Below are 11,627 nucleotides of genomic sequence, written 5' to 3'. Positions count from 1 at the left end.
TCGTAAATCTCGAAAAGCTACTCACTTCTAAATATTTAGTAGGAATTTTTTTTATTACTTTACTATAAATACATTTTAATTTTGATTCATGATTTTTTCTCACTTTATGTGAACGAAAAGACACAAATTCGCCAATTTTCTCATTGAAAATAGGTAAATTTAAAAATATCACTGCCTTGGTCACAAAAGCAAAGTTTACAGGGAATAATGGCCATTTTCTATACTTTTTAGGCATAAGCAATAACGAATTAACACTTACTACCTAGTAACAAAAATTGTGTTACATAGTGTATTCAAATCCATTCGTGTGTATGTTGTGAGCTGTTGAGTCTCGCGTTTCGTGCCGTTTGTACCTTTTCATGTGCATTGTCTTTCGCTTTTATCTCATTTTGCTCTGCCTAGTTCCGTCTTCTGCCCCATCATCATCCCATGGATAATTTGCATATCCTTTGCATTGCACGCACACCGCCGAATCTCACGCGCCCCATTCGATGCGTTTATCCCAACGTGGAGCTCGGCGGTGCACTTTTGTTTTTAATCGCCCCATCGTCACGTAACCTACAGCGACAATACAGAGGCGCTACGATCTTCATTATGGCGGGGGGGGGGGGCAGGGCTCCAGTCAAATATCTCCCTTTCTCCCCTATTCGTAGCCCGGTGCCGAGGCCCCTCCAGAGGGTGCTTGGTCTATTCCTCCCACGTTGAGCCAGAAATGTTGGCGGGGGTGTAGCAGAGGTAGGGGAGTACCCAGGCTTGCTGATGAACCGACTGCGGTGCGCACATTCATGCAGTCGATTTGTGGTGGGGGGCAGGGTGGAAGGGGCTAAGGCACCTGACCAGTGTCAGGTGCCTTAGCCCCTTACACCACAACAGAAGTTTTGTAACGAAGCAATGTTTCCCATGAACATGTTTCCGGACATGACAGCTCACAGCAGCCACCTCTGAGTCACCCACCGCAGGTCTGTCTCGGTGGCAAATGCGGGCGTTTGGATAAACATTTAAACGGGCTATCGTGGCACATGGCCAAAAATAATATGTAACACAAAAATTGGCAACCGAATATGTCGTTGAAAAAAATACCTTTATTTGATTGGAAACCAACAAAAAAATACCGAAAGTTTTTTACAAAAAATACACATGTAACAAAAAATATATAAATTGGTATTTCCACGCGTCATAATGGCAAAAACCACATTACAGATTGCACGAGTCCAAACGATATCGCCCTTCATCATCAAGAACATAACGTTCCAAATTCGTTTGCGATGAAGGATTGTAAACAGTAGCAGCTAGTTCATGGTGATTTTCCTGAGTGCAATAGTTTTTTTCACTGGTCATAAATATATAATATATTATATTTTAATACACATTAGTGTTGTACCTGTATCACAGACATTTCTCGTGAAACTTCACAGTCAAGTCTCCACTTCTTGCCGTCCAAATTCGACAAGCACACATCTTCTGCTATTTTCAAGAACAGTCGTGCTAAAGTTTTAGCGCACATAAATAAAATCGCACGCGCATTTAAAGCTGAAATGTATTCATCTGATGATGATTTCTGCCGATCAGACGAATTCAAACTTGAATTCACCACGGTCATTTACGACACACGATTTAAATTAGTAGACGATAGATAACGAGGGCAATACACTCAACATTTCGACGGTTGTTAAAACTTAACGGACACAAACGTGGAGCTGTATGCGTTAATCGTAACAACATGGGGAGCGGTATCACAGTGGTTAGCGTACTTCATCATGACCCCTAGCCACCAGATACCAGAGTTAGACTCAACCACGGATAACATCAGTGGCGAGTGACATCTACACCGATACCCATTCACCGCACCCGCACGACCAGCACGGGGAAGTTTGGTCAATCAACTCCCCACGGCCGACCTGGTGAGCGGGATGGCCTTTTTTGATTGATAAACCTAAGAAATGTCTCCTTTAACAACTTATTTGACATTTATTTTGTCACGAATTGTAAACTCTCGTCTTTTAAAAGTGTTCATAATAGCAGTGCGGTTGTCTATACTGTATTTTATATTCATGTGTATATATATATACCATACGTTAAATCTGTGTATAAAAATATAAGTTAACATTGACTTCATCAATCTCCGTACTGACATGTATATTGCACTTGTAATATATATAATATAAAAAAATAAAATCACGGCACTTTGCTTTCAGGTGAATAGCCAAGGTCACGGCCAAGTCATAAAAATCGGCCAAGTGCCGTTCATCAATTAATACAACGGCGGAACCACAGGTGCACGCCTCGGTTCTTTCCGATTGACAAATCGATGGGGAGTCCTGGAAAAAACAACCCCATAAATTATATTTATTAGATATTTTACTTAACACCCTTTCGCTGAGTTTGAGAAGCCGCGTTTTGGGATCGTTTGTCATTGCCACAGCTCTCTCTTCTGCACAGGCAGCAGTGCAACAACACAGAGCACCTGGTCGGTCAGTCACTCACATCGGCAGCCTCACCCAGCTGCCGTCCCGGGTTATCATTTCGCTGATGAAGTCATCTTAATAAAACTCAGAGCCACTAAAGGACAATCACGATGGCAATTTTTTTTTTAACAGGTTCTCGAACTTGAATCGTGATCACCACACCGCTTCTCCCCCTCCCGAAACTCCGGCGATCAGAGCGGCAGGGGAGCGAATGAACGAATGAAGTTACGCGGCTAGTCCCTCCCGGTCATTGGCGCAGGACGCGAGCGACCGCCAACGAAGGTCGTGCGGGCGATGGCAATGTTGACGATACTTCGCCCGCAGCATAGCTGGCAGGCGTTGCACATCACGCGCCGCTCGGCTTTAAAAGAAAAAAAACCCCAACAAACTACTGCGGGGAAACAGACATTGGCACGGGCAGAGCGGCCGAGTTTCCTTTATTTCGCTTTTGTTTACTTTCTGTAAACTCCGCGACTACGGCTGGGGCAGCTCTTCGTTACAGGGGCAGAAAATGACCCTGCCTGAAATTTAATAGACCTAAAAAATATATATAAACATTAATATTTCCAATGGCTCTCCATGATGCGTTTGTAGCACTGCACCACTCGTTGTTCGGTACAATGTCCGATATTTAGTCCGCATGCTGGGAAGCTTAATCAGGAACTGAATTCAGTTGTTGCTTGTTTTACTTGAGGGTTCCCTTAGGGATCATTCATAGTGAATGGCAAGTCACGTCGTGGGAGCTTCTACAGAAAAAAATTATGCACGAGGGTTCACAATGAAGCGCTGAACAGCACAACGCAAAATCCCTGCACAGTGGTAGCATTCGTAAACTATTTCAGCGATGACCCGTTAAGGATTTTAAAAAATAAATAATGATATATTATATACCATTTTACATCGGTACATCATACAAAAAAAAGAAACCCCACCAAACACCCAGTCCGAGTGGGGCATCTGGCGCGTTGCGACGTCGTTGCGACGATGTTTCCGCCATGTTTTATCCGCGGGGTACCAAGTAGGCAGCGTCTTGGCCTAGCAGAGCCTGCAGCCTCTTCCTCTCCTCACGCTCCTTCTTGCAGAGCGCCACGTACGCGGTCACCTGCGTGCGTGCGGATGACACAGAGGGCGATCGGTTAGAGCTCCGCGCATTCCCAGGACTTGCGGTGTCGCACCAGGGCCCAATTCAATGGGGGCCCGGGCCTGCTAGAGGCTTTAAATGGGGGGGGGGGGGGGGGGGGGGGCCCTCTTAGTGAATGCAAACCATTTACTTAACTGTGGGACCACCACCACCCATGCCCGACGCCAAATGCTTCGACCAGTTTTTTGAATGCGATGTGCCAATTGTGAAGCCAAAAAAAAGTTCAAACCAACGTAACTGGCAGCCGTAATGCACGCGGCGATGCCGCAACTTGAATGACTCACATCACCCTATTAGGACAGTGCTACGTTGATGCATTCCAAGCGTTATCAAGCAGTGCGTCCCTATTGGTGCGCCCTCTGCGGCACGAACCCAGCGCGCGAGACGCATCATCGTGTTACCACAACAACTACTACGATGTCCCGACATACGTCAGGATGCGTAACGATGGCATGCACCCGCATGCATCCACATGTGACCGCAGGTGGGTTGCGGTTTCTAAAAATTACCACCCCGCACCCTGCTTTCCGTATGCGGCGGTGGCGGCTCTTGCTATGTTACTTCCCCCGGGATCTTTCCATAAACTCCACGCCTCCATAATCCAGGGTAACAGTGTGTGTTTGGGTTGTATTGTTTGGATTGTAGCCAGCAAGGGTGTACCGTGGGTCTGAACGGGCTGTGGTTGTAAGAAAGGAAATTCCGCCCTCTTGCCCCTGACCTCCCCCCCCACCACCCCCCCTCACCCACCCTGTGTCTAAACTCCCCTCCACTCTTTAGCCCATTAACTCGGCCACTCTGACCCGTGGGGCATGGAGCAGTTGCACCACCTGCACACTTGATAGGTATGCCACTCATAGCCAGCTGGTCGTGTATCTACGATAACATCGCGTCTACGCAGACGTCGCATCTACACTGATGAAACTCAAACGGTTTACGGGTAACCATTCCCATCTTGACGACTGCTGGAAATGGAGACAATGCCCAGTTTTTGCGTCATCAAAGCTGCCCTCAATAAACCCCCTCCCTTCCTTGAGTCTTTGATTTGCGAGGGTTCTCAACTTAGTGCAGGGCCGCATGCACGCCACGCACAGTGGTGGCATCGTAACCTTACCTGCCAGTTCAAGGCCATGATCTTCTCCTGTGCCTTGCCCACATTGGCACGCAGGGCATTGCGCTCGCCGCACGTTTTCTTGTGCTCCTTCTTTTCCATGGCGAAGTCCTCCTCGTAGCACTTCACCTGGACGAGCAACACAAGGACCAAACGCGCGTAGGTCAGCGTGGAACCGAGGAGAGGGGGGATTGGGGGGGGCGTTTGGAGGTGGCCAGGAGACGGCACAGACGGCGGTAGGCTGACGAATGCATCTGTGTGGGTCTATTGAGCGTCATCTCCCTTGTATTACGTGGTGGGTTTTCATCGGTTACTCTGATTTCCAACCCACGTGCGAAGTCATGAATGGAATTGGCCAAACATCCGAATTGAACTATGACCCTCCCGGAAATAACAGTCTTGAGACTCAGGCTTTCTTGGGTAAATAATTGTCATCATTATTACTTATCACAGCAGAGAATCCTATTACTTAATGCCACTTAAACATTTTTTTGAACGGGTGACGTTCGTAATCTGGTCACGAAAGCACTTGTAAACTTAAACCCCAAACACATTCTCTCTGTACGATGCCGATCACACACTTTGGGAATTTTGGTGCAATTTTATGATTAACGATATTCCGTTGCAGCCCTCACAAACGTCGCGGCTAATTCTCAACAACCCATGACCGTGCTCCAGTTTCTCAGCACAGACGTTGACGGTATTGCACAGAAATTCACAGTTATCGTCAAGCCTTTAAAACATGAGTCACAGCGCCGGTGACGAGCGTAATCTTATTTTTATTTTTTTCTCTCCCCTCCCGACCCAAGTGCCTGGGGCACCATGGTGGCAAGAAGTTGACTACCTCGCCTGCTATACAAGAGATCGTGGGTTTGATCCCGACCATAAAGCCTGTACTTTTTTTAATCGTGTGGATTATACATTTTCAACTGATAAGCTACTTCGTTGAGCTATCATTTGTGGCCAGGTGGCTTCTGAAAAGGGGCTATGGAGCTCAGTGGGCCTTACCTGGCAAACTAAAAAAAACTTAATAGTTTAATAGACCGGTGTAGAGGTGCGATCGATTACCTGCTGTCGGAGCAGCTCGTTCTGCGTTTCGATCTCCTCCCAGTGCGAGGTCGGCTCGGGTGCGGCCACGCATGCGTGCTGAGGCTGGGGCAGAGTCAGCGCATCCCCCAGAGCCTGTGAAAAACAGCAATGGGCGCGTGAGCACGGGGCGTCTGCGTTTGTTACCCTTCCCCCGCACCTCCGACTAGCACGGTTGGCTACGTACGGTGCGAAAGAAGTTCAACGTACACAGATACAATCGGCACATTTGTATCATTGCTCGGCAGTCCTGTTCACCATCATTTGCACCGTCTTGCTCTCTCCGTGTCATTGTCCAGCGGTGGATTTTTACGAAAGGGGGCTGCTGCAAGTATTGCTATCGGGCGCCAAGTATTCCTGGGTGACCGCGCCGCGTCGCCTTCATGCCGTGAGCGGCCAAGTGGCTCTCACCCGGTTGAGCCGAGCCACTTCGAGCACCAAACGACTCTCGCGATCCAGGGCCGCCTCCAGCTGCTCGTCTTTAGATGCCTCCATCTCTCTCCGCTGCTGCTGCTGCTGCTGCTGCGGGAACAAGAAGGGGGTGGGGGGGGCAAGAGACGTCAGCGAGATGTCAGCGAGACCTTCGCACGTGTCCAAAACGGTGCACCCAAGGCAGCGTGGCCCCAGAGAAGCCAAACCCTCCGTTGTTCCAGCACTAAGGGTTCTGCAATGCGGAGATGGGCACAGGGATCGATGTAGACGCAAACGGTCCCAGTGGTCAAAGAAATATACGTCTTGTTCGAGACATTTTTAATATTCAGAGCGATAGGAGGAGGTGCTAGGGTGGCTGGAGAAGACGGGTGTTTTTTTGTTAGAAAGAAGTTGTGGGTAAGACGGTAAAGGTGCAGCCCCTTCAATTAATCATCTCACGCCACTGCTGGCAGAAGGGCCTCCACAAGAGGCAGGGGTAGAGAGCTCCACCAGAGGGCGTTGTGACCGACGCTTCAACGCATGCCACACATCTTGGAAGATGTCTTAGCCAGCGTGGTTACATATTATAACATATCCATTCACACTCCCTGGTTGACAGAGACAGGTCTTATTTCATAAACTTTCCCACATCATCAATCTGAGCACAAACTCAGAGGAGTTGCAAGGAAAAATCGCCCGACGTGCGGGGGGAAGGGGCTTTTCAGACAGCGAAAGAAAATGAACTGCGGGGCTCCGTAAGGTGGGGGTGGGGTGGGGAGGAAATGGGACGGCGTAGAACAAAAATAAAAAAACACGCGAGGTTGGGAAATTTTCTGGCGGCCAGCGCAGAAAGCCTGGAGCCAAAATATTTCACCGCTGGACGAGACATCTGATAAGTGCCCCAGCTCAGGAAGTCGAGCTAAGCTTTTGGATTTTCCCATTTTTGGCCGGGCAGCAGAGGGAGTGCGTGGGGGAGGGGGGTGTTAAATGTGCACCATGTCCATATGTAAGGAATTCGGAGCAGGCCAACACAAGCCCTAACAGGCATCTTTTTTCTACACACTGGAAATTCCACAAGGAGGGCAATTACCCTATGAGTGTGGTTTGGAGAGAGTGGGGCCATATGGAATGGGGCAAGTGGGGCTCACCTGGTGGCTGGGTTGCTGTCGGCTGAACTCCGGCTCGGCTGAAGCTGAGCGAGCGTCGTGCAGTTTCTGCCTCAGTTCCCGTACCTGCGGCGCGCAACAAGACGGTTGACGATTTAGTAACAATCATCATGGTGAGAAATAATTAATTTGAGTGTTCCTATTTGTTACATGGTAAATCCCATATTATAGCCAATTACCCAGCTAGTTTGCTAAGGACATCCAGAACAAGAACAACAGCACACTTGCTCTACGTCTCTCCGTATGATGAATATAATGGACGGGCTCGCTTTGAAAGACAGTGGACAGACACGTACTTAGATGTTTACAGACGGACATGATACACGTGCCCATACACCCCGATGCAGATACATAGCTAAAGATACCCCCGTGTCATAAGCGAGCACCTATGAAGGCCACCAGGGTACAAGAAGGAGGGTAATGTGGCCAGGTGCTGATGTTTACATACGTGGCACTGGGCGCTCGATTAATGCCAAAGTCGACCTAGGGGAGGGCCAGGACAGTTTTCGGGAATATTCCCAGTGTACTGCGTGCGTACGTTCTGAAGAGACGCCTACCTTTTTCTCGTAGCATTCCTTCATCAGGTGGTACTGCTTATCCCAGGCAATGTTGACGTCCAAAAGCTGGAAGAGAGAACAGCAACGCATATGTATAAGCTTTTACAAATTTGACGACAAAAGTGCCAGTGGCCACTTATCCACGTGTCAACTCTCTTGCAGCTCCTTTACTTGGTGTGGAAATATCAAACACGGCCTCCAACTCTCAGTCTTCTGTCAGCCTACTTCTGCCCCTCCCATCTCACTGCACTATTATGACATTACACACACACACGTAAAGTGTTCTGATCTGATCTGTAATAAAGTTCGTCTTTGAGTTCAGTACAGTGCACGCAGGCATATAGGCGTGCAGCCAGCTACCCGCATGGCTTTTGAAAATCGCGGCACCAAAACGCTCAACGTAATACACAACCCGCGAATTGAATACCTACGCGGTTTGCACAAAACATCGCACTGGCGGATCACGCCAAGGGCTTAATATCTCGCTTGGTATCTCCTTGCACGGAATGGCGTTGCGATTATCAGCATAAGTGACGGCCGCTGGCGTACAAGCCAGTTACGCCTACCCACTAGGACGACCCTGTATTAAACAGACATCTGGTAACCGCAAGCAACGTCCGAGCAAAGGTGAAGCGTGTGGTGGCGAGCCGATGTAAATTCTCGGAACAGCATCCCGGAAACGGACTGTCCCGTCGGAAATGAAACTCCGATATTTCTGCCTTGAGAAACCAGCCCAAAAGCATTGTTTGTGAAATAACCGAAGTGATTTAAAGCAAAACAAATAACCGTGCAGTTCCCTTGGACTTTCAGTTCCCTGTCGATCGGAAGTGAGAGAGAGGGGGGGGGTAAAACAATCACTCCTGGCTCTCACCTCTCGCTTCTGCTCCTCCAAGACGCGAACTTTCGTCTCCAGTTCCCGGTTGGCAAGCACATTAGAGTCCCTGCGCATTTCGGGTTTGTTCTCCATCTAAGAAGGTGGCAACAAGCACACACACACACCTTGAATACGCAGCAAAGACAAAGACAAAGCCCTCCACCCCCGTAAAGCCTCAACAGACTGTTGGGGTAAGTGCTGTTAGCGAACACCTATGAAGGCCGGCACGGCACACGAGGGGGTGGGTGGCCAACAGCACGCCCGGCCGCCTTTGTCTCCACAGTGGCGATGTTTATGCACTGCACCAGGTACTCATTTGAGGCCGAGTCGACCTCGGGGGGGGGGGGGGAACGACCGGTTCAGATAATCGTCACCGGTGTTGGTGGCCGTGAGCTCGGGTCGCCGAGTTCGTAGCGCAGCGCGCTAACCGCTACACTACCGCTCCCCACAATTCACACACACCCGCGTGGTTTAACACACGCTATTACTCTACCATGGGTCAGAAACCAAAATAACAAGCAGATATGTTTTTTCTTTCGAATTCGGTATTTTTAAAAAAAAACCCTCTATATTTCCAGAGCCGCAATGCGCTGCGGTGGTGAATATACGAGACGGTGATTGTCCTTCATAGAATAACGTCCTTCATAGAATAACGTAGAATAAGCAGCCAGCGGTCCTTCAAGAGTTGCATGTGGTAGCGGAGCCACAGGCTGGCGACCCCCGTGTACAAGTACGGATCAACCAATAGCCCTCCCAGCCTCGGCGACCCGCATCCCCAGGGGCGCTGCACATTCACGGCGGACGTGCATCGGCCGCCGCACGGCTAAGAAGAGGCCAAGTTGGGAGCGGTGGCACAACGGTTGAGCGCGTTGCGTCGTGAACCCGATGGGACCGGGTGATATTTCCACGCTGACCGACGCGGTGAAGTAAGTAAAGCAACCTTCCCCCCATGAGCGACAAAGCGTGTTGTGGGGGGGGGGGGTTTCATCCAGCAGTAGGCTGGCCAAGTGGATGTTTCTGTTTAAATCGCCGTCTGCCGTCCCAAAACGTCGCACCCCGCAGCTGCCGATCGCACAAATGTGGCCAGCTCCTACGTGAAGAGCCGTTGCCTTTCGATCACAAGTTCGGGGCGGAGGGGGGAGGGGAGCCCGTGGTGTCAAGCCGAGTTAATTATCCGAGTTTTAAACTCGAAAGCAAACAAATTGCGAATGCAATTAACCAATTTATTTATGTTGAACTTTGTTCGCACCGTACGTAACCAACCGTGCTAATCGGAGGTGCGGGGGCGGGGATGGACAAACTAAACACAAACAGCAGTTCTCAAGAAATTCGTGCTCAATACAGGCGAGCTAAAAGTGCATAGTGCCAGCGGCGTTCCAGACGTGTTCATTATAAACGTACTATCCGCAGTAGTACGATTGGGTATGTGTGTGTGTGTGTTTAACGTGTGCATGCATCCACAGTGTGTGCGCGTTAACATATATAACGTGCGTATGTACACACAGCAAGACGTATGCATGGTGTGTTTACATGTAAATAATGTAGGTACTGTACAATTTTAGCGTGTGTCTAGTGGCAGGCGCGTCTGTCTGTACGTATCAAGTACCACGTAGACCACAGGCGTCTCTGCCTGGCTTTACAACCGCACACAAAGACAAAGCCCCCCCCAGATAGCCTGACCGGACCGTTCGAGCAAGTGCCGTGAGCGGCAAGCACAGCGCACACACACCACGTAACCACAATCATGACAACGCTGACTAACAGCCCACGTATAACAGTGTCTTTCACAAAGAACCTTACCTGTGTTTAGTAGTATAGCAGTGATGGACTTTGGTACTTGTTAGACTATATTTCTCCGCTTTGACACGTAAATGTCAAAATACGTTGAGAGCTGTCGTACACAGCCGGCTGAATAGTCTCGCTGGTTCCTTCCTCAACCCCTCTGAGCTTACTGCGGCACGGCAAGGCGACTCGTGCTCTTTATTGCCAACGAACGCAGGCGTGGCCAAGCCTCGTGAGTCACGGCGAGTTCCCGGGGGGGTGGGGCACGGCGCAAAGCCCATTGTACAACACGTGCATTCCCGGTTCGAACTGGCAAATCCCGTCCAGCACCACCAATACCCCTCCCCCCCCCCACCACCGATGTTGCGGTTTGTGGGAATAACAAATGGTCATATCGAAAGCGTCGTGACTGCACCGTTTACGCATAGCGAGGGAACTCAGCAATATGCCCAAGACGCATGCAAATGTACGTCGGCGGCGATTGTTCGTCATTGATGAAGTGCGTGCAGTCATTTGGCCGATAAAGCAAATCGAAAAAAAAATAGCTTTAGCTTGGGTATTAAAGTGTGTGGAGTTTTCATCGTGACTATCAGCAGCAGCAGATGTTGTTGAATATCCACTGCTGGATGTATCTCTCCACCGCTGGATGAATGCCGCCTCCAACAAGCCCCGCGATCCGGCGATGTGACATTTATTGAACGTGTTATATAAACAAATATATATAAATAGATATTTTTGTTTGTTCAGCTTATTGGCGAGTCGTGCCCAGGAACAGCCAGGCTGCCAAATGGCACGAGTGACGTTGTCGTAAAGTGGCTCCGCTTTCGCGGGCGGGTCGAGGTCTCTAACTCTCGCAAGAGAGACGCACACGCGGAGACTGGGAAACGTCGAGGCAGATCGACGCAGAGGGGAGAGATGAAGACTTTTACAGAGATATTCAGAATCAGAACCTTTCATAATCGTGATTTGGACTGCAGGAGGGATCCAATGAGCTATGAAGATCCCTTTTCACAGATGTGCAGTATGGCCGGGTCGGC

The 11,627-nt window shown here is 49.5% G+C and overlaps 1 protein-coding gene across 4 annotated transcripts; it reads right to left on the bottom strand.

Moving 5' to 3' along the window:
• Positions 1-1,064: 1,064 nt before the first annotated feature.
• On the bottom strand, positions 1,065-10,757 carry LOC144934105 (TNFAIP3-interacting protein 3-like). 4 transcript variants are annotated; one of them, XM_078859502.1, is made up of 8 exons: positions 10,609-10,757; positions 8,806-8,901; positions 7,935-8,000; positions 7,360-7,443; positions 6,212-6,322; positions 5,783-5,896; positions 4,718-4,843; positions 1,065-3,567 (listed from the first exon to the last, which is right to left on the bottom strand). In XM_078859502.1, the coding sequence occupies exons 2-8, from the start codon at positions 8,899-8,901 to the stop codon at positions 3,466-3,468; spliced, it is 699 nt and encodes a 232-aa protein (XP_078715628.1). In that variant the 5' UTR covers positions 10,609-10,757; the 3' UTR covers positions 1,065-3,465. The 4 variants fall into 4 exon arrangements, with proteins under 4 accessions (XP_078715628.1, XP_078715629.1, XP_078715626.1 ...); XM_078859503.1 differs by having other exon boundaries at positions 6,212-6,316; XM_078859500.1 differs by having other exon boundaries at positions 6,212-6,326; positions 7,361-7,443.
• Positions 10,758-11,627: the final 870 nt, after the last annotated feature.

This window comes from Lampetra fluviatilis, chromosome 9 (assembly GCF_964198595.1).
Source record: "Lampetra fluviatilis chromosome 9, kcLamFluv1.1, whole genome shotgun sequence".
Taxonomy (NCBI): Eukaryota; Metazoa; Chordata; class Hyperoartia; order Petromyzontiformes; family Petromyzontidae; genus Lampetra; species Lampetra fluviatilis.
This window is presented reverse-complemented; position numbering and strand designations above follow the sequence as displayed.